We start from the raw sequence: 23,731 nt of genomic DNA, 5'->3' as shown, positions 1-23,731 counted from the left end.
TATTTCTGTTTCCTATATTGTATCTTATCTGTTAATTTTCTTTACCAAATCATCTTTTGGGTGTTGATGGTGTTCTTATAGCTGACTACTTTTATAATCCACCTGATAAGGGACTAATAACCAAAATATACAAGGAACACAAACAACTCAACAACAACAAAACTCAGAAATAATGTCATTAACAAGTGGCTAAAGACAGCAGTAGATATTTTTGAAAAGAAGACATGCAAATAGCCAAGAGGTATATGAAAAAATGCTTGGCCAGGCACGGTGGCTCATGCCTTTAATCCCAGCACTTTGGGAAGCTGAGGCCAGTAGATCATCTGAGGTCAGGAGTTCAAGACCAACCTGGCCAATATGACGAAACCCCATCTCTACTAAAAGTACAAAAATTAGCTGGGCATGGTGGCAGGCACCTGTAATCCCAGCTACTCAAGAGGCTGAGACAGATAATTGCTTGAACCTGGCGGGCAGAGGTTGCAGTGAGCTGAGATTGTGCCATTGCACTCCAGCCCTGGGTGGCAGAGCAAGACTTTGTCTCAAAAAAAAAAAAAAAAAAGAAAAAGAAAAAGAAAAAATATTCAACATCATTAATCAGAGAAATGTAAATTAAAACAACAGTGAAATATTATCATACCTCAGTCAAATTGGCTATTAATGAAAATATGTATAAAAAAAGGTTGGTGAGGATGTACAAAAAAGAACTCTTACACTCTGTTGGTAGGATTATAAATAAGTACAGCTTCTGTGGTAAATAATATGGAGATTTCTCCAAGAACTAAAAATAGAATGACCATACAATCTAGCAAACCCATTACTGGGTATATACTCCAGAGGTAAATAAATCATTTTATCAAAAAGATACTTGAACTAATATGTTTATAATGGCACTATTCTCAATAGCAAAGATAAGAGACCAACTTAAGTGTCCATCAGTGGGTAAATGGATAAAGAAAATGCTTTGGAAGGCCAACATGAGAGGATCACTTGAGCCCAGAAATTCAAGACCAGATTGGCCACATAAAGAGACCCTATCTCTAAAACAACAGCAAAAAATTTAGCTGGGCATGGTGACACATACCTGTGGTCCCAGCAACTTGGGAGGCTGAGGTGGGAGGATCAATTGAACCCAAGAGGTCTAGGCTGCAGTGAGCTGTGATATCACCACTTCATTCCAGCCTAGGCAACAAAGCAAGATCAGATCTCAAAAATAATAATACTACTACTAAAATAAAAATGAACAAATTAAAAAAACATAAAGGAAAATATGTCATTCATATATATATATATATATATATATATATATATACACATATATGTAAAATCAAGTACTATTGAGTCATAAAAAAAATGAAATCATGTTATTTGCAGCAATATGGATGGAACTGAAGAACATTACCTTAAGTGAAACAAGCCAGGTATATAAAGTCAAATATCACATGTTCTCATAAAGTCATAAGTGGGTACTACAAAATGTGTACACATGGTTATAGAGAGTAGAATGATAGACAATGGAGACTCAGAAGGGTGAGGCTGTGGGAGAGGAATGATGTTGAGAAATTACTTAGTGAGTACAATGTATGTTATTTGAGTGTTATATACCTTAAAAACCCTGCCTTGGCCACTATGCATTCGTTGCATGTAACAAAATTGCACACATACCCCATGAATTTGTATGAATAACAAAATAGTTTTTTAAAAAAGTGTTTTGCTTATGTACTTAGCTGTTATTCTTTGGCCATTAAGGAACTCAAATATTTGTTAGATGAATGAATGGATTTTCTTTCTTATAGTTATTCACTTGAGGTTAGGAGTTTGAGACCAGCCCACCCAACATGGCGAAACCCAGTCTCTTCTAAAAATACAAATAATTAACTGGATGTGGTGATGCATGCCTGGAATGCCAGCCATTTGGGAGGCTGAGGCAGGAGAATCGCTTGAACCCAGGAGGTGGAGGTTGCTGTGAGCTGAGATCATGCCACTGCACCTCAGCCTAAGTGACAGAGTGAGACTTCATCTCAAAAAAAAAAAAAAAAAAAAAAGAAAAAAGAAAAAAGAAAAAATCCTTAACAAAATACTAGCAAACTGAATTCAACAGCACATTAAAAAGACCAATCATTGTGATCAAGTGGGATTCATCCCTGGGATTCAAAGTTGACTCAGCATATGTAATTCAATAAATGTGATGCACGATATTAGCAAAATGAAGGACAAAACCTGAATGATCATTTCAATAGATGCAGAAATAGTATTTGACAAAATTCAACATGTAATCACGATAAAATCTCTCAACATAAGAGGTATAGAAGGAATTTCTCTCTGCCTGATGGGGTAGCTCACTCCCGTAATCCCAGCACTTTGCAAGGCTGAGGCAGGCAGATCATCTGAGGTCAAGAGTTAAAGACTAACCTGACCAACATGGTGAAACCCCATCTCTACTAAAAATACAAATTAGCTGGGTGTGGTGGCAGGCACCTGTAATTCCAGCTACTCTGGAAGCTGAGCCTGTATAATCTTTTGAACCTGGGAGGTGGAGGTTGCAGTGAGCTGAGATGTCACCATTGCACTCAGTCATGATGAAACACTGGAAGGTTTTTCTTTAATATTAGGAACAAGACAAAAATGCCCATTTTTGCCATTTATATTCAACATAGTACAGGCAGTCTAAGCCATTGCAATTAGGCCAGAAAAAGAATCAGAATGCATCCATATAGTAAAAGGAGTGAAATATTCTGTTGTCTGATGATGATGTCTTATATGTAGAAAACCCTAAAAATCCACTGAAAGAACCCTCTTAGAACTGATACACAAATTGAGTAATGGTACAGATTACAAAATCAACTTGACAATCTGCAGTGTTTCTATACTCTAACAATGAAATCAAGAAAATAATTACATTTATAATAGGACCTAAGAAAGTACTTTGGAGTAAATTTAAGTATAGTTGAAAAATTTGTATGGTGAAAACTATAAAATATTGGTGAAAAAAGTTGAAGACACAAGTAAGTGGAAAGATATTCCATGTTCATGGATTTGCTCTTTCTATCTCCCTCTGCTCCCCTTCTCAAAATTGCTTTTCTGTTTTTGTTTTGATTTTCTTCTATTGGTAATAATTTTTTTTTAATACTACAAGAAGTGATTTTAATCTGGGGCAGTTTCTTACCCTAGACAACATCTGGAGATATTTTCGTTTGTCACAACTTAGTGTGGGGGGATTCTGCTAGCATCTAGTTGGGGACAGGCCAGGGATGCTGCAGAAACACCCTACAATGGAAAGTCTCCACAGCAAAGAATCATTCAACCCAGAGTATCAATGGTTTCAAGATTGAGAAGCCCTGCCTTAAAGTAACCTTTCTTCCCTGCATCCACCTGCAAAGTATGAACAGACAAAAGCCAAGCAGAAGTGATCGTTGATTGTTTTAAAGAATTCAGAGCAGTAAGAAATGTTTCATTGGAAAAGGAAGATTTCTGAAGTCCCAAATTAGAGTACTAGCCTTTCCTGTCTTGGAGTCATGGAGTTTTTTTGTGGTTGAGATGGGAACACCCGCCAAAAAGAAATCCTCTTGCCTGATAACTGATGCTTATGCAGTTCCTCTCATTATTTACTCAGCATCTTGCAGTATTACATAACTACTCAGGTCTCTTATGTGTTCTCATTGTTTATATTCAACATGTCACTGATTTTGCTATTCATTATTCATTTTTTGTCATTTTGTCAGTTAAAATGGCCAGTGGATCTGCCTTTGCCTGAAAGAAAGACTTCATTGCTCTTAAATTGTGAGATGTTGAAAGATTTCATATTTTTGATAGTGGCATGGTTCTAATCATACTAATCTAGCTAGAACTCAGTTCTTGCTTTAATCTTGCCCTGCTTGAACATGAAGCTATTTTTATTTTGTACTATATTATTTATGCAGTGTGGTAAAATGTCATTTTGCCTCAAGGTGACCTTTGAAGTTATCGGGAGGCTATGTTTTGACTAAAATATATTGTGTCGGGTGTTAAGCATTTTTAGTGTATAAGGGAAGATGAAGGAGTTCACAGGGTGGCTGTAAATTTTTACATAGAGATCAAGATTAGTTTTTTTAGATATGAGCAGAATCCATGAGGTATTTGGAGGAGAATTGTGTAGACTTACGCTATATTTGGCATTTTTTTAAAGAAAATGGAGAATTAGGCAAAGCAACCAAGAAAAAAAAAAGTAAGATAGGACCTAAAATGACTTCATAGGAGATGAAGCCTGAAAAGTTCCTTGTTAACTAGAGGGAGAGCCTCTAAATTCAGAAACCAAAAGGAAGGAACCCATAGACAAACCTAGGTTGTTTGCAACATAAAATCTTTTTGACATCATAGCTTCCTTATCTTTTCACTGTTTAGGGTTTTTTTATTTGCATTACTCTTGAATTTTTAGGGGCAGTCATCCATATGGTGGATAAGGTGTGAGGAGGTAAGACAGGAATTTATGAAATTCCTGTATAATTTTTTAGAGGCACATACTTAACCAAGTACAGTTCAAAGATTTTCCTATATATTTAAAATGACAGTCTCTCTGACTGTAGCGTACCAAGAAAGGCAAGATGAGAATGTGCTTGAGAAACCACAGTAAACCAAGCAGAACGTCAGATCTTTAAGATTTAATGAGAGTATTCTTGGTGCTTTCTTATAGTAAAGTGGAGTTAATAAAATCATGAGCTATGTAAGGGAATTTAGAATCTTCACAGGGCAGAATTGCTATAATATATGTACTCTGTTTTGCCTCATCTTAATATTTATGATTTAATTTCATGAAATTAGTTTCACTTTTAAGTTTTAAATTAATTTCTTATTTTTTTCAGTGAATATCACCTCTGCCAGGCAATTAACCGGATGTAGTCGCTTCGGTCATATTTTCCCTTCATCTGCTTACCAGCACATTAAGATGCATAAGAGAATTCTGGGACACTTGTCATCTGTCTATTGTGTAGCATTTGACCGAAGTGGGAGAAGAATTTTTACAGTGAGTTTAAAATTTATAATATGGTAGCATATATAGAATTACAACAGTTGAAGCCAGACTGCATGGCATTGCATTGTGCTTTGTAGGCAGTTCACTTTTTTGGGTATATGGGTGCAGAAAAAGATGAGTGGAAATTGAAAAATTTTTCTCTTTTTATCTAAGTAAACATGTCAATACAAATGTTTACTATCTTCTTGGAAGTTTAATTTTAAGAAGTTAATCTTCAGAAGACCTTATATTCTAGAAGTGGTTAATTTATGTGAAACAAGTATAGTCAAAAATTTCATTTCATTTAATTTTAGCAAACATTTATTAAAATGCACTTCCATGTGTCACTGAGTGTAATTGCTGCCAGTTTTGCCTAAATAATGATTCCATCACACTTTTTTGATTGCATAGTAGAACTACACCATAATGAAAATTATAGATATTTTTTCATATCTTTTTGTGGTTTTAGTACTGGTCATTTTTTTTTAAACTGAATTTTTATTAAGCAGATTATACTGTATGCTTTTGAGTACAAAATTGTAGTACAACACTATTGGCAAGAAAAAGCTTAGTCTCATTACTTTAGTATTAACATGGAAGTGTGGATAATAGCTTAATTTTATTTTTATATTTGTATGCTACAACGAATGAAGTAGTTTGTACTTCGGGAAGTTATTACACCTTAGAGTTTAGTATGGACTCTTCCATTGATGACTTAATGACTAAATGCATCACATAAGTATTTGGATGTTAGTGATCATGATGAGGATGATGAATGTTATCTTTTTTTTTTTTTTTTTTTTTTTTTAGGCGGAGTTTTGCTGCCCAGGCTGGAGTGCAATGGCGCGATCTCGGCTCACCGCAACCTCCGCCTCCTGGGTTTAGGCAATTCTCCTGCCTCAGCCTCCTGAGTAGCTGGGATTACAGGCACACGCCACCATGCCCAGCTAATTTTTTGTATTTTTAGTAGAGACGGGGTTTCACTATGTTGACCAGGATGGTCTCGATCTCTTGACCTCGTGATCCACCCGCCTCGGCCTCCCAAAGTGCTGGGATTACAGGCTTGAGCCACCGCACCCGGCCTTGAATGTTATCTTTTAATAAACAGATAATTATTAAATAGCTACCATATTAGAGTAGAATTGCTTTTTGCTGTTCATTCTTCTGAAATTCTCAAAAGGAAGTTTAATATCATATTTTTACCGGAAATTATCATTAACGGCTAGCCTCACGTTTAATTTCACGAGAAATGCTTGTAGACTTTAGGTTAAATTCTGAATAATTTGTGGAAAAAATATTTAAAGAATTTAGAAGAAAGGCTGTCAGCCCTAAAGAAAAAAAATAATGTTAGATATGCTTAATGCCAAATCTCGAAAATGTGACTTTAAAATATTTTGATGAATTGTCAGGATTGGTGGTAATTTTGAAATGTTCTTCATAAATGCTGTTGTCACTTTGGACAATGCTTTGTTAATGCTTTCATTTGGATATCATTTATACTTGCTACTGGATCCCTATCATATATAGAGAAGGGACAAAATAAAGTCTTAGAAGTAATTTAAGAAAATCTTCTTCTTGGCTATTTTTGTGGTGGTGGCGGGGATCGTGGTGAATTTTTGCTTCATTATAAATCTGTTGTCCTTTTGTTACTATAGGGTTCAGATGACTGTTTAGTAAAAATTTGGGCTACAGATGATGGACGCCTTCTTGCTACACTTCGTGGACACTCTGCTGAAATTTCTGATATGGCTGTTAACTATGAAAACACTCTTATTGCCGCAGGCAGCTGTGATAAGGTGGTAAGAGTATGGTGTCTTCGAACTTGTGCACCGGTTGCAGTCCTTCAGGGACATTCAGCTTCTATTACTTCCATACAGGTAAGAAAAGTGATAAAATTTGGCTCAAACATATGTAATAAAGGTGAGAATTCTCTCATTTCATATTACATTATATAGTTAATAGCTCAAAGAAGAGCAAGAGAAAAATGCTTTCTCTGGACTTTGCTCCTGCCCTGCAGAAAGGTATTATTTTTAAGTTCCTTTTTCATAGAATTTTCTTTTTTAAAAAAATAAATAAAAAGATGATTCTATAAATAGAGTGAGACATCTTATTTGTGTTTGTTAAGTAGGGAGAAAACCTGTAAATGCCTTACGAGCACACTATTTCCTGTTAGAATATAAACAGATTCTAACTGGAATATTGGCATACCTTGTATTAATATGTAATGCAAGATGTGTGCCAGTCAGATTTAGTATTTGTCTGCATTTAGGTTAATTGAGAGAAATTTTTATTCTTAGTTTCAATTTGATATTGTTTTTGTTTTGTTTTGTTTTGTTTTGTTATTACCTGTGCTGGAGTGCAGTGGCATGATCTCAGCTTACTGCAGCCTCCACCTCCCAGGTTCAAGTGATCTTCCCACCTCTGCCTCCTGAGTAGCTGGGACTACAGGCATGCGCCACCACATGCAGCTAAATTTTGTAATTTTTGTAGAGACAGGGTTTCTTCATGTTGCCCAGGCTGCTCTCAAAGTCCTGGACTCAGGCGCAATCCTCTGGCTTTGGCTTCCCAAACTGCTGGAATTACAGGTGCATGAGCACTGTGCTCAGCCTCAATTTGATTTTTAACATAGAATACATTGGCTTCTTTTAATCCTTCTCCGCATAGTGGTTTTACCAGATGTTGGTAGTGAAAGTCATGGATACCTTCATATATTTTTTATTTAATAAAACTAACGAAGCTGAACTTTTGTCTTCTTTGTGTTGAAAGCCAAACATAGGAATCTTAAAATTTTTACACTTTGGAAAAAGAGACCACTTTTGGAGGAGATAATTACTCCCAGTACCTTTTGTTTATACTTTAAAAAATAAAAACTATGCCATTTTTTGTGTTATTTAAATAATACATCATCTTTTTTATGGGGAGCTAGCAAGAATTGGTTTTAATGTGTGTTGAATTTGAAAAAAATTGTGTCAAAATTTTGATTATTTGAAATTATTTCATGGATTTTGATTTGGGAGATTGTCAGTTACTTGTGTTCTCACTGTAATATCTGATTGATTATTTCTGGAATTCAGACATACTGTCATATGACATTTAAAAAAATGATCATTTGCCGGGTGCGGTGGCTCAAGCCTGTAATCCCAGCACTTTGGGAGGCCGAGGCAGGTGGATCACGAGGTCAAGAGATCGAGACCACCCTGGTCAACATGGTGAAACCCCGTCTCTACTAAAAATACAAAAAATTAGCTGGGCATGGTGGCGCGTGCCTGTAATCCCAGCTACTCAGGAGGCTGAGGCAGGAGAATTGCCTGAACTCACGAGGCGGAGGTTGTGGTGAGCCGAGATCGTGCCATTGCGCTCCAGCCTGGGTAACAAGAGCGAAACTCCGTCTCAAAAAAAAAAAAATGATCATTTGATTATAGTAGTCCCCTTTATCTGCAGTTTGACTCTCCAAGATTTCAATTACCCACGGTCAGCTGTGGTTTGAAAATAAGTGAGTGCAGTGCAATGACATATTACATGAAAGAGACCACATTCACATAACTTTTATTATAGTACATAATTATAATTGTTCTGTTTTATTATTAGGTATTATTTGTTAATTTCTTACTGTGCCTAATTTATAAATTAAGCTTTATTATACATATATAAATGTAGAAAAAAATTTAGGGCTTGGTACTATCCAAGGTTTCAGGCATCCACTGGAGATCTTGACATGTGTCCGCTGCGGATAAGGAGGGATTACTGAATAATGAAAAATGTGTATGATACTGTTTTGTTTTTTTTTTTTTTTTCGTAGTTTCGTTTGCTAGTTTATTTTCTCACTTCTTTTACATGTTGTAGTGCCTTAGATATCTGTAGACCTCCTCTGAAACATACTCTTTCTCTTAGTCATCTCATGGTTTTGAATTTCATCTGTAGACTGATGACTCTAAATCTTTCATCTCCATCTGGGAACTATCTTTTAGCTCCATACGTGTTTATTCAGCTATCTTCTTGGCATCATCACATGGATGCCTACTAGGTATTTCAAATTCATTATATTCAAAGTTGAACTAATTTTTCTTCCTTAGATCTCCCCAAGCCTTTTTATGCAAACAAATGGGAATACCATGCTTTCAACTGAGTAGTCAACCCTTTTATCTTTTTCTTATACTTTATATCTAACTTGTTAGCAAATCATGTTGGTTCTACCATCAAACTACATCTAGAATCTGGCAAATTTTCATGGTCTCTATTATTGCTATCCTGTTTTAAGTCACTATCATCTGTGGCCTAGATTATTGAAATGGACTTCTAACTGATCTGCCACATCTTCCATTCCCTTTCCCCTGCCCCAGTTTAGCCTCTCAGTTTAACAGACAGAGTTATTTTAAAATTGAAGTTAAATTATGTCGCTGGTGCTCAGGACCATCAATAGCTTCCAATCTCAGAGTTAAAGCTAAAGTCTTCACAATGACCCACAATACCCTATATTCTCAGCCTCCTTGGCGCTCTTCAATCTCGTCTACTGCGTATTTGCCTTTCTCACTGTGCTTTAGCTGCTGGCCTCTTTGCTTTTCTTAAACATTCTAGGTACACGCCTGCCTTTGCTCTTACTGTTTCCAGTCTCTGGAGTGGTCTTCCTTGGATATTCACAGTTTGTTTTCTCACTTTCTATGTGCTTTGTGCACGTCACCTTCTCAGGGAGACCTTCTCTGACCACTTTATCACTCTGCTTAAAATCGTGGCTGGGCTCGGTGGCTCAAGCCTGTAATCCCAGCACTTTGGGAGGCCGAGGTGAGTGGATCACAAGGTCAAGAGATCGAGACCATCCTGGTCAACATAGTGAAACCCCGTCTCTACTAAAAATACAAAAAAATTAGCTGAGCATGGTGGCATGTGCCTGTAATCCCAGCTACTCAGGAGGCTGAGGCAGGAGAATTGCCTGAACCCAGGAGGTGGAGGTTGCAGTGAGCCGAGATCACGCCATTGCACTCCAGCCTGGGTAACAAGAGCGAAACTCCATCTCAAGAAAAAAAAAAAAATCATAAACCATCACATCCCCTACCTCCGCCACTGTGTGCACAGCAACTCTCTATCTTCCCTTCATTTTTAATTTTTATTTTTAATAGAGATGGGATTTCACCATGTTGGCCAGGCTGGTCTCAAACTCCTGACCTCAAGCGATCCACCTGCCTTGGCCTCCCAAAGTGCTGGGATTACAGGCGTGAGCCACCGTGCCCGGCTTGTATCTTCCCTTCTGTTTCATTTTTGTCTATAGTAATAAGCACTATTTGGTATTCTTTATATGTTCTTTATTATTTGTGTGTTGACTGTAACATCAGTGATATATTACCCTCCCATGTTTTGTATCTCTTTTCACAAAATTTAGTTGAAATGGTATGATGCTAACAGTGGTTACCACTGAATGGTAGAGTTATGTGTTACTTTTTTTCTGTTTTTCCATATTTCCTAAATTTTTGCCAATAGCTATGTATTAATTTGTTAGGAATACAAAAATAAATGTTTTATTAAACAATCCATAACATGATTTTTCATTTTAAAACAATTCAATTAAGCCACATTAATGAGTAATGGGCCGGATCCCTTTTTGTGATTGATGAAGCAATTTAAATGCAATGAAGATAAAGGTTTCAATGTTTCTTCACTTTATAAAATTATACTATTTCATATTTAATTGTCTCATTCCTGTAGATCTGAGATCAGCAAAAATACAGACCAGATAGTAAATATTTGGGCTTTGCATGTCATACAAAATCGGTCACAACTGCTCAGCTCTGTTCTCATAGTGCAAAAGTAGCCATAGGCAGTGTAAGGTGACTGTGTTCAATAAAACTATATTTACAGAAACAGGCAACAAGCTGAATTTGATGTGTGGGACATAATTTGTGGACTACTGCTATAGAATTTAGATTAAGCGTGTTTTTTTGTTTGTTTGTTTGTTTGTTTGTTTGTTGAGACAGAGTCTTGCTGTGTAGCCCAGGCTGGAGTGTGGTGGTATGATCTCAGCTCACTTTAACCTCTGCCTCCTGGCTTCAAGTGATTCTCATGTCTTGGCCTCTTGAGTAGCTGGGATTACAGGTGTGTACCACCATCCCCAGCTAATTTTTCTTTATTTTTAATATAGACAGGGTTTTGCCGTATTAACCAGGCTAGTCTCGAACTCCTGACCTTAGGTGATCCACCTGCCTCGGCCTCCCAAAGTGCTGGGATTACAGGCGCGAGCCACCAAGCCCCACCAGATTAAGCTTTTTTTTTTTTTTTTTTTTTTGGAGATGAAGTTTCACTCTTGTTACCCAGGCTGGAGTGCAATGGTGCGATCTCGGCTCACTGCAACCTCCGCCTCCTGGGTTCAGGCAATTCTCCTGCCTCAACCTCCTGAGTAGCTGGGATTACAGGCACGCACCACCATGCCCAGCTAATGTTTTGTATTTTTAGTAGAGACGGGGTTTCACCATGTTGACCAGGATGGTCTCGATCTCTTGACCTCGTGATCTACCTGCCTCGGCCTCCCAAAGTGCTGGGATTACAGGCTTAAGCCACCGCGCCCAGCCCAGATTAAGCTTTTTAGTGCAGATTTATCAATCTCAGAAATGAAAATATAGTTGACCCCTTGTATCCGTAGATTTTGCATCTGTGGCTTCAACCAGCTGAGGAACAAAGGTCATTTCTAAAAATAATAACATTGGTACTGAACAGGGACACATTTTTTCTTTCTTGTCAATATGCCTTAAATAATATATAACAACTAGTTACTCCAGCATTTACATTGTATTAGGTATTATCAGTAATCTAGAGATGATTTAAAGTAGAGGATTTAAAGTGTACAGGAGGATGTACATATGTTATCTGCAAATACCATACCATTTTATATCAGGGACTTGAGCATCTGCTTATTTTAGTATCCATGGGAGGTCCTGGAAACAATGTCTCAATGATACCAACAGAGGACTATATAGACATGAGTCCTGATTTCTTTACTGCACATCAGTTATTAATGGATAATATTAATGAGTAATTTTTGTTTAAATTCAAACTCTATTGTCTTTAGAAGTTCTGTGCCTTCAAACAAGGAAGTGAAGTAAATTACTTCTAATATCATAATGATCATTTTCTTTTGATTTGCATTCAAAATGTATTTAAATCCTGTACATCTTAATCCTTAATCATCATCTCAATGGAAATGTTTCATTATCTTCATTTGGGATTTTAAAAACTCACTGACATGCGGGAAACTCTTGTCTAATTTTCAGGTTTTTCCTGTGTCAGTTACTCTTTTCCCTCTTCTGTGATTCTTTTCTGAGGATATGTAAAATACTGACAGTAAGCCTGAGAAGCCCACGTGATAAAGGCCATGATTCTTCTGACATAGCTGTAGTCCTCTGTATTGACAACTTAAGTATTTTTTTAACTTGATCTACATTTTTCCACAGTGATATGATATGAATAAAGATTTGACCTATTTTACATTATTTATGAGAACAAATGGCTTATATTTAAAAAGGACAAAATTATATATTTCATTGAATGAAACTGGATTTTAAAGTGAAATAAATAATAAAACCCAAATACTTCTTTATTACCTTCCCACGTCTTGTTTTTAGATTTACTTCTAATCCTCTGTGCAACTGAACTATAAAAATTCCACAGTTGTGGCCAGGCACGGTGGCTCAAACCTGTAATCCCAGCACTTTGGGAGGCTGAGGTGATCCGATTACCTGAGGTCGGGTGTTCAAGACCAGCCTGGCCAACATGGTGAAACCCCGTCTCTACTAAAAATACAAAAAATTATCTGGGCATGGTAGCGGGCGCCTGTAATCTCAGTTTCTAGGGAGGCTGAGGCAGGAGAATCGCTTGAATCCGAGATGCGGAGCTTTCGGTGAGCCCAGAATGTCCAATTGTACTCCAGCCTGGGTGACAAAAGTGAACCTCTGTCTCAAAAAAAAATTCACATTTTTTCTATAAGTGTATGTATAGCACAGCACATTTGTAATGTTTTAACTAGTAATGTGCTTGTGAGTCTGTTCTCCACTGAAAGCGATTAAAAAAATCTTATAAGTGTAATGTTAAATTTAAAAATAATTATTTTTTATAACGAAAACATTTTATCCTAGATTCAGTTACTTTTTCTATAGTTTTTGACATTTTAAATTTTTATAAGGTATTTATGAATCCAGGAAAGTTAAATAGTCTCTTGAAACAAAAATTTTTAAGTGAATTTATTACAATTATATTTGTTAAATGATTATAATTTTAAAAGAGCCTGCATTTGACGTTAGGCTGAACATGAAAACTTTTTGTTTGAATCAGAATTTTTTTTTTTTTAAGTTTTGTCCATCAACTAAAGGCATAAACAGATACCTCACTTCTACTGGTGCTGATGGAACAATCTGTTTCTGGCAATGGCATGTAAAAACAATGAAATTTAGGTAAGTTGAGAAATTTTGTGAAAAATTAAGCATGTTATTTTGTCTATTCCCTTGATTCTTAATAGTTCATGTATTTAAATAGGTATATATATTTGTATGTGTATGTATATTTGTATATACATATCCATACCTGCTTCAATAGGTTGTTAAGGGATTTTAGGATAAAATTTTTATGATATTAATGTTGAAGAGATAATTTATATAGAAAATGTTGAGGCCGGGCGCCGTGGCTCAACCCTGTAATCCCAGCACTTTGGGAGGCCGAGGCGGGTGGATCACGAGGTCGAGAGATCGAGACCATCTTGGTCAACATGGTGAAACCCCGTCTCTACTAAAAATAAAAAAATTAGCTGGGCATGGTGATGTGTGCCTGTAATCCCAGCTACTCAGGAGGCTGAGGCAGGAGAATTGCCTGAACTCAGGAGGCGGAGGTTGCGGTGAGCCGAGATCGCGCCATTGCACTCCAGCCTGGGTAGCAAGAGCGAAACTCTGTCTCAAAAAAAAAAAAAAAGAAAATGTTGGTAGATTTTTATTTGTTTTATTTCTTTGTTAAGATTTCTCATAGTAGTAGCAAGTAATATGGCTTATAAAACTATAGTAATAATAGTGATATCATAAAATATATTTGCAAGGTTAAATGCATTTTTAACATGATTGATAGGAATAGTACTTACTGACCACATTCCATTTGTTTTTTCTGTAATATTGATGCTAAATCGATCAGTTTCCAATAGTGTGCTAACATTCTGGCCCATTAGATAAACATGACGAAAAATAAAAACATCTTATTTTTCTCTTTAGAGATCGCCCAGTGAAATTTACTGAGAGATCCAGACCTGGAGTCCAGATATCTTGTTCATCTTTCAGTTCTGGTATGTCACAAACTAGAATGTTTTGAGCATCTCGAATATTAAAATGATCCAGTTGTAAAAATAGATTATGTGATTTATGAAGAAAAAAGATACACATTTGAGTGTTAATTGAAGGATACCAAAAGTGTGAACCATGTGTTATGATAGATAAACTTTTTTGGACTCTTAAGCATTATGTAAGGTTGATTTTTTTTTTTCTTTTCTTATTCATAATTTAACACATTTTTATATAATGGTGATTTTTGCTTGGTAAAAATCAGACCCCCTACTCTAAATACTCACCAACCTAAACGTTTAGTGCTCCCCCTTAGTCAACACAAAAATTCTGCTGAGTTTATTAAGAAAAAAATGTACTATTGCTCCATATTGAAAATACTTCTGCAGTGCTTTTTCTACTGCTAAGAACCCTACATTAGTTAACCTTTTTTATTTCTTTTTTTGATTGTGGTAAAATATACAGGACTTAAAATTTTATCATTTCAGCCATTTTTAAATGTACACTTCTGTGACTTAAGTGTATTCACTTTGTCCTGCGTCTGTCACACCATCCATCTCTAGAACTTTTTCATCATCCCAAAAGCAGTTGAGTTTTTACACTGTTCCTGTTCACATCTTTGATGTACCCTGTTCCTGTTCACATCTCATCCATTCCTTTGCTTAAAGCCATAGTAAAGAGAATTGTAGATAAGTCGTCTTATAAATCACTTTGCAAGGTTACGTTTCTAAGTAAAATCTAAAGAAGTGAATTCCTTAAGGATGTGTTCTTTAATATTTATGATTGTAGGCCTGTATTCAGTGTATAGTTTATAGATTTTGTTGGATGAATGATACAGTTTTACAGTTTCTCTGAATCATTAGCATTAGCATGTCTCCAATAATTAGAAGACAACCTTGTGTTTCTTGAACCCTTTTTACTAATGAAAGGTAGCATACAGCTAAGGAAGTAATGAGAGGGTTTTTAAGATTGCTTCGTACTATGTTTTTTGTTTGTTTGTTTTGTTTTTTGTTTTTTTGACTCTTCCAGGTGGTATGTTCATTACAACTGGTAGTACTGATCATGTGATTAGAATATATTATTTGGGTTCTGAGGTCCCTGAGAAAATTGCTGAATTAGAGTCACATACGGTAAGAGAAAATCAGAAACGATTGCTTTATTTTTGAACACCCTAGGAAAGTTGATTTTATTTCTTCTTTTCTGATGTGTACGATAGTTTAATATATACAAATCTCAAATTTTAGCTTACTCTTTACTCTTGTCATCACTATTATATATACAATATTTGTAAAAGTATGGGATAATTATTCTAAAAGAAGATTTAAATAGCAGTGTCTAAACTATGGTACCTATAAGTTGTCAGATGATTCTATTGTAAAATAAATAAATGATATGGGAAACAGGAAGTGATTGATTTTCAAAAATTAATAAAATCAAGTGGAAAATTTAATGCAACTATTAAACTAACTTTTAAGGTGTTCTCTTACATTAAAGTGCTGTCTTAATACAGAGGACATAATAAACGAATATCTATTCAGAAATATTTGTCTCTTGAGATATGGTTTATAAAGTTTCCTTGTGTGTGGTTTGTTTCCTATTATTGCCAGTAAGTATTCCTCATTAGTTAGTACCTCATTTTGGGCCTCATTAATTTTTTTTTTTTTTAGAAAATTAGAGGTTTTCTAACCTCTAATTTATTAAACAAAAAACTACTTCAGTGATGTTTTTGCCTATGAATTTGAGAGAAAGAGCACTTAGTTCATTTTACATGAGTCCATTTTAACGGAAAATCTGTTGTTTTATGTCTTAGGATAAAGTTGTTGCTGTTCAGTTCTGTAACAATGGAGACAGGTAATTATGTAATACATATTTGTGTAAACAGATATTTGATATATTTTACTAACATTTTTCTCAGATGCAGCTACCTCTATGATAGGTACCTTAATTCTTTCCAGTGATTTAGATTCAAAGCTTTTACTTTTCTTTGATGACATCCTTACCTATCACTTCCACAATCTTATCCAAGTAGTAACCATAGCCTATCAGTTCTTCCTTTCTGGGTGCTTCGTTTTTTCTTTATTTTGCTCTATTTCTGTTAACACCCACGTTAGTCAAGTGTTCCATTATTTGACCTGTCCATCTCTGCCAGATTAACATTTTTTTTTTTTTTTTTTTTTTGAGTTGGAGTCTCACTCTGTCGCCCATGCTGGAGTGCAGTGGGGCGATCTCGGCTCACTGCAACCTCTGCCTTTTGGGTTCAAGTGATTCGGGTTCCGCCTCAGCCTCCCGAGTAGCTGGGATTACAGGCACATGCCATCACACTGGGCTAATTTTTTGTATTTTTAGTAGAGACAGGGTTTCACCGTGTTAGCCAGGATGATCTCGATCTCCTGACCTCATGATCTGCCTGCCTCAGCCTCTCAAAAGTGCTGGGATTACAGGCGTAAGTCACCATGCCCGGCCAACATTGTTCTTTATAGAAATCTTTAGTGTTTCCTCTTCTCTATTTACAGAATAAAATTCAAATGTCTTAGCCTGGCATTCAGAACTCTCTACCACATGACTTAGAGCTACATTCTTTTCTGTTATTCTCCACATGAATCCTTAAATCCAGCCTAATTGATGTACCCTGTTCCTAGTCACATCTCTTCCATTCCTTTGCTTATACTTTTCATCACATCATTTCTACCAAGAAATGGCACTCCCTACCTTCCCCTAATCTCTTCCTCTCTCCTACTTTCTACCTCTCTCCTTTCCTCTCTTCTCTCCCTCCTTCCTTCCCCCACCCACTTCTTAACCAGGTCTTATCTTCCTTTTATGGTTCATGCCCTACCTGAAACCTTTCCTGACTGTTCAGCTTTTAGTTGTCTTGGTTTTGTCTGAACATCTGTATCACTCATTATCCCTGTATCCCCAAAGTCAGAAATTATATGCAGATATCCTTGCACTCTCTAAAATGTCTAATCCCAAAAAGATAATGGCCAAAAAAGGCTCTAGCCTAAAAGTTTACCTTTAAATTTTAAAATTGTAAGCACCTAGCATAAAATTTGTTTCTAATGCAGGTTATTTCCCATCTAAAATGCTTGGTTCCAGAACTGGATATTTTTTCAGATTTTGGAATATTTGCGTATACATAATGAGAGATCCTGGAAGATGAACCCAGTTCTAAACACAATTCATTTATGTTTCATGTACACCTTATACACATAGCCTGAAAGTAATTTTATACAATATTTTAAATAATTTTGTGTATGAAACAAAGTTTTGACTGTTGGTGACCCATCACAAGAGGCCAGATGTGGAATTTTTGACTTGTGATATCATGCTGACACTAAAAAACTTTCAGATTTTAGATTTTTGGATTTGGCTACCTCAACTTATATGTCGATAAGGACTTTATATGGATGATCATGTTTTATTTTTAAATAATTTTTTGACAGCAAATAATTACAATGATGGAGTTCATTTTTGTCAAATTTGAGGGTAGTCAAATTTGGTCTACAAAGAGTGATGTCTATATTAGGAATGAGAAAACCACCAAATAAATTTTAAGGTTGACTTGACAAAATTATACTGAGTTAGATGCTTCAACATTAGTATAGCTACTATTCTTTCATGCTAGAATTTAACTCCGTCTTTTTCCATTTAGGAAAAAATACGTTATTGTGTCTTAATTAATCATGTGACCAATAAACACATGAGGAGATGTCCAATTTTACTAATAATCAAAGAAATAAAAATAACAGTCACTTTTTTTTCTTTCAGAATGACAAGATAATGAAAAATGATAATCCCAATATTGCCAAGGGTTTTGGGAAAATGGACACTTCTACAACTTGTGATGAGATTGTAAATTGTTAAAAAAAAATCTTTTCAGGGAAACAATTTGGCAGTATGTATCAAAAGCTTTAAAAATATGCCTACTCTGACTCAGCAAAGATATGTATAAGGTTGTACAAAGATTATATAGAGATGTTCATCACAGCATTATTTATAATGGTGAAGATTGGAAACAACAATTGATCATTAAAGGATTAAAAAAATAAATTTTGATACATTCATATAGTTGAACACTTACTAAAAGTGATAGTAGTTTTGTACTTGTAAACATAGAAATACATCTACAAAATACAGTTAAGCTAGGGAAAAACATGTTTTTCCTAGTTTTGTTTTTTGTAGTGGAAAATATTGAAGTGTTTATGTCTGTATTTTTTAAATTCTGAAAATAGAAACTGAAGTGTTAACAATGACAGAAGTATGAGTGAATATGTATTCTTTTCTAATGATATCTTTATTGAAATAATAAATTACATAACATAAAATTTGTTGGTTTTTAGTGTATTTATAGAGTTGTACAACCATCACCACAGTCAATTTTAGAACATTTTCATTACCCCTGAGAGAAAGCTCATACCCTATAGCTGTCAACCGCCAATTCTCCTATCCCTTCACTCCCAGCTCTGGGTAACCATTAATCTACTTTTTGTCTTTATAGATTTGCCTATTCAAGATTCATCTGTGTTACCATGTCTATCTATCTATCTTTCTTTCTTTCTTTCTTTCTTTCTTTCTTTCTTTCTTTCTTTTCTTTTTTTTTTCTGAATAATATTTCATTATATGAATATGCTACATTTTATTTATCCATTGATGGGCATTTGGGTTGTTTCCACTTTTTGGCTTATTATGAATAATGCTGCCATGAATACTCATGTACACATTTTTATGTGGACTTATGTTTTCTTTACTCTTGGATATATACCTGGGAGTAGAATTTCTGGGTCATATGATAACTCTACATCTAACATTTTGAAGAACTGCCAAGCTGTTTTCCAAAGTGACTGTACCATTCCCCTCAGTAGTGTGTGAGGGCTAATGTGTTACTTACATTATCGAAAAAAAGTAATTTACATTTTTGAGAAAATTAATAAACCTATTTTAACTCTTTCTAGTTTAAGATTTGTTAGTGGAAGTCGAGATGGAACAGCAAGAATTTGGCAGTATCAACAACAAGAATGGAAGAGTATAGTGCTAGACATGGCGACTAAAATGACTGGGTAAGAATGTATGTTAGATGTTTATGTGGTTCTCATGATTGAGTATTTTAATTGAGTTATATTTAATAATGAATATAAAATATCTTTTTACATTAATAAATCATTTTAAGTTAATTGTAGACAGGAAGTTTCCATCTGTAAAGCCTCTAAGCAAATAATCTTTTGCTGTTAATTGACAGACTGGATGACAAGAACATTGCTGATTCATTTGATATTTTGGTCTGTTGTGACTCAAAGATGTCTGTGCTCTACTGATGCCCAAAGAGCAATTCTCTGCCTTAGTTTCCTAGAGGTCATGAAAAAATATCTATATTACTTTCTACCTTGAGAGTTGTCCCTGTGAAATGTCAGCACATGTTTAACTTTTTCCCTAATTTTCTAAGGATACTTTTATAATATATTATATTGTTACCATTCTTACTCAGCAATATGTATCCACTTAATCAGCATTCAGTTTTATCATCTTCACTGTTGATTAGAAGATACATAATTACCTCTTTGGGACACTACAGTTTCTTTAGGGTGTGGCCCTGAAATCAATTACCTTTCGATTAGTTGAGATATAGAAATGACTTTTTCATCATAGCCACCTATTGATAATGCCATATTCAATTACATAAAAATGTTACTAAATTTTCTGTTTTTTTTTATAAGACCTTATTGGTTTTTTAAAAGAATTATAATTAAGGGAATAAAGTGGCAATTATGTTTTTATATTTTCTGTTAACCAACATAACTTTGAATTTTATTTTACAAGGTATTTATAGATTTCTTAGTAGCTTCATAATTTTTGGTTCTCAAGGAATAATTTACAAAATTTTTGTCATCTTAGGATCTTTTTTTCCTCCCTAAAATAAGCTAATGGATATTGCCTATGCAGATACATGTAATTTTTGTTTCATGAATACTTAACAATATAGTTTAGGGTTTTTAAATCTAAACAATTGTATAATCCTGGAGAAATTTTGTCATAATTTGCTATTTAACAAGCACCTTTGTCAAAAATTTGTAAGATAAGAATACTGCAAATTGTTTTGTTTAGCAATAATTTGCCGTCTGGAGAAGACAAGATCACTAAACTTAAGGTGACTATGGTGGCCTGGGATCGCTATGATACCACAGTTATTACTGCAGTGAACAATTTTCTTTTGAAAGTGTGGAATTCTATCACAGGACAGCTTCTTCATACATTATCTGTAAGTATTTTATTTTTAGAACGATTAAAATGGTCAAAGAACTCATTATTTTAAGACACAGGAAATTTAAGTTCCAGTTTCTTTTCTGTGATATAGTAGACCTTGGACAAATGATTTTCTGAGAGGCCTCTGTCAATATATCTGTAAAATAGGGATGACACATGCTATACCTGCTAAAAGCAAGTATGAAATCTTTCCAAGATATTTTCTAAGTCTAGTAGGTATTCATCTACCGTGTTATAGTATATAATGAGGACGTGTAAGTTATTTTGTTTTTAGCAGGGGTTGACATTTTGTCATTGTTACCATTATAGGGATAGAGCTTAAATTATTTTGACAAGGATATTCTACATAGTCTACCTTTAGTGATTACTTTATGCAAGGAATAGGGATAAGAAGAAGTAGGAAAGAAAAAGGGTTTTTTTCCTTTTCAGAAATGTATTTGTTATTGTAAGAGGCTTCAGTATTTGTGATGTAAAAAGTTGAAAGAATGAATAGCAGAAATCACATGGGTGGTATCGATGTTTTTTAATTTATCATAATACTGGTTGACTTCAGATTTAAGTTTGAAACCTTATTTTTTGTCTGCTTCAACTATCAATTCATGAGCATTTTAAGGAGATAATGCCGAATGATTGCCCTGTGATTACACAGTAATAAGTGATAAGGTTCAGATTAGAAATCAATTCTTTTTTTTTTTTTTCTTTTTTTTTTTGAGATGGAGTTTCGCTCTTGTTACCCAGGCTGGAGTGCAATAGCACGATCTCGGCTCACCACAACCTCCACCTCCTGGGTTCAGGCAATTCTCCTGCCTCAGCCCCCTGAGTAGCTGGGATTACAGGCATGCACCACCATGCCCAGCTAATTTTTTGTATTTTTAGTAGAGACGGGGGTTTCACCATGTTGACCAGGATGGTCTCGATCTCTTGACCTCATGATCCACCTGCCTCGGCCTCCCAAAGTGCTGGGATTACAGGCTTGAGCCACTGCGCCCGGCTAGAAAGCAATTCTTGTGACTCAACTCAGTTGTTTTTGTAGTATATCATGGTGTTTATGTATCAGAGGGATGTAAAGTTCTTTTATTTTGGAAATGCTGTTTGAGCATCAGCTGTATGCCAAAAGTGGGTTAAGTGTTAGGTATAAATGGTAAATTAGACAGAGTCATGTCATGCCAGAATTGATAGCCTATTTAGAGAAATACTTTAAATCAGATAAGTGTTAAGAAAGAAAAATGCAAGATAGAATGCAGACTTCTAACAGGGTGACCAAATTTGATATGGAAGGCTCAGAGAAAACTTCCTAAAGAAGCGTAGTTTGGGTTAAGTTTTGAAAGATAAATAGAAATTACCGAAATCTCAACAAGTGTTACCTCCTTGATTAGGCCTTCCCTGATCAAACAATCCAAGGTACCCTCCTAGTCTTTGTCTTATTATGTCACCTTGCTTTACTTTGATTAATGTTTATCACTATTTGGTATTTTATTATTAAGTTTTCTTGTTTATTTGCTGCCTCTACATGGTAGAGAATCAATAAATATTTGTTAAATATATGAGGAGGCTGGGAGGTGCTTCTAGGAAGAGGGAATGGCATGTGCAAAGGTCCTGAGGTAGATAGGAGCTAAAAGAAAGCCACAGAGAGCAGAAACAGAGTCTCCCCAGATACAACTGGAGAAGTAGACAGGGGCCAGACTATTTAGGATTTTGTAGGCTCTATTGTAAGACCAATAGGAAATCATTAAAGGGTTTAAAGCAAAGGAATGACGTGTGAGTTTTGCCTTTGAAAAATATGTTTTAATTCTGGGCACAGAAGAGAGAATAGATTGGAATGAGCCAAGAGTGACTGCTGGTAGATTGTAGGAGTCTGATAGTAGCCAGGATGAGCCAGGATGATAATTTAGATTTGTGTGATGGTGGTGGAAATAAAAGTGTGCTTACTAAATATAAATATGGCAGATGACAAATTTTAAGACATTACTGACTTTGACTAGATCTTTTTCCCCACAATCTGCTATGCCCTATGCTAAGGCATGTGACCCAAAAAAAAAAAAAAAAAAAAAAGAAAAAAGAAAAATTAAAATCCCCAGCTTCCGCATTTTTGTTTTTGTTTTTCCCTAACTTACATTGAAGTAATCTTGTCGTTATCATTTGAGTTTAACAAGCCAACTATTTTTTTGCTGGTTAGGAACCTGAGAAAATATTGGCTATCTCAAATTGATTGTTTTAGCAAGGGATATTATAGCAAAGAAATAAATTTTTCAGTAGTCACTGGGAAGAGTTTTGTAAACTTTTGAGTTGTGATGATATTTATTGTAAGGGTATTTTTCTTACTAATCTTCACACTATGTTTTGAACCAATTTAAAGTTTTTATTTTTTCTTAAATAAGTTGTATTTTTGTTCATAATTGTATTATGGTAGGATACTCTATTTATTCCATTTATTTAAATAGCCTGATTTGGGATAAAATGCACTTTTGAGGTTTGCAGGATATGATCTTTTTTTAAAGACACTTCTGATATATAATGTGATGGTGTGCTCCTAAGATAAGTGCAGCTTCAGGTTCTTCTCTATCCTTTTCTAAGACTTGGAGCCTGTTACTAATCATATACTCTCAAGACAGGAATTAAGTCCAAGGAAAATCAACAATGATCTTAAAGCAGATGTCTGTAAACTTTTCCTTTATGAGGAATATAAACATATAGCATGTATATACATGAGAACATTGGTTTTCAAGCTTCTTTTTAGCAGCAAATGTATCTTTCAGATAACATCTTAAATGGTACTCCCAAATATGAAGTAGATATAGAGCAGAGCCACTGTGCTTTATCTTTGGAGTGTATCATGGGGCCTACTAAAATACAATTTGCATACCAGTAATAGAGAATAGAGTCCTGGATGAAGAACAATGAAAGTTTGTATTTATCACTGTGTCAGAATTGGGTGTTAATGAAAGATTCTGTTTGTCATATTTTCTGTGACCTTTTAATTAGGCTAGTCCTAAATTCCACTTCAGAGGCCTGGTTAATGAGCTGTAATAGTTTGGACTATCTTTATTTTAAAAACAGTTCTGGGTCTTCTGTTTATTGAATTTTTGATAAAAGCAGTTTATAAGGAACTCTAACTGAACTGTACTCTTCTTGTAGTATACATATAGTAAATGTTGTTAAATTTTTCTGCATGAATTCATTTGAACCAGACAGA

The 23,731-nt window shown here is 35.1% G+C and overlaps 1 protein-coding gene across 2 annotated transcripts in view; it reads left to right on the top strand.

Moving 5' to 3' along the window:
- Positions 1-23,731, top strand: part of BRWD3 (bromodomain and WD repeat domain containing 3) — a 134,925-nt gene that overhangs the window by 54,374 nt on the left and 56,820 nt on the right. For both annotated transcript variants that reach the window (XM_003936828.4, XM_074391860.1), the window contains 8 exons: positions 4,836-4,996; positions 6,640-6,861; positions 13,316-13,416; positions 14,218-14,288; positions 15,313-15,413; positions 16,094-16,134; positions 19,233-19,337; positions 20,380-20,533. In XM_003936828.4, coding sequence (XP_003936877.2) covers positions 4,836-4,996; positions 6,640-6,861; positions 13,316-13,416; positions 14,218-14,288; positions 15,313-15,413; positions 16,094-16,134; positions 19,233-19,337; positions 20,380-20,533 — 956 coding nt within the window. The remainder of the gene's footprint in view (positions 1-4,835; positions 4,997-6,639; positions 6,862-13,315; positions 13,417-14,217; positions 14,289-15,312; positions 15,414-16,093; positions 16,135-19,232; positions 19,338-20,379; positions 20,534-23,731) is intronic.

This window comes from Saimiri boliviensis, chromosome X (genome assembly GCF_048565385.1).
Source record: "Saimiri boliviensis isolate mSaiBol1 chromosome X, mSaiBol1.pri, whole genome shotgun sequence".
NCBI lineage: Eukaryota > Metazoa > Chordata > Mammalia > Primates > Cebidae > Saimiri > Saimiri boliviensis.
Note: the sequence above shows the minus strand (reverse complement) of the source record. Positions and strands in the feature narration are given on the sequence as shown.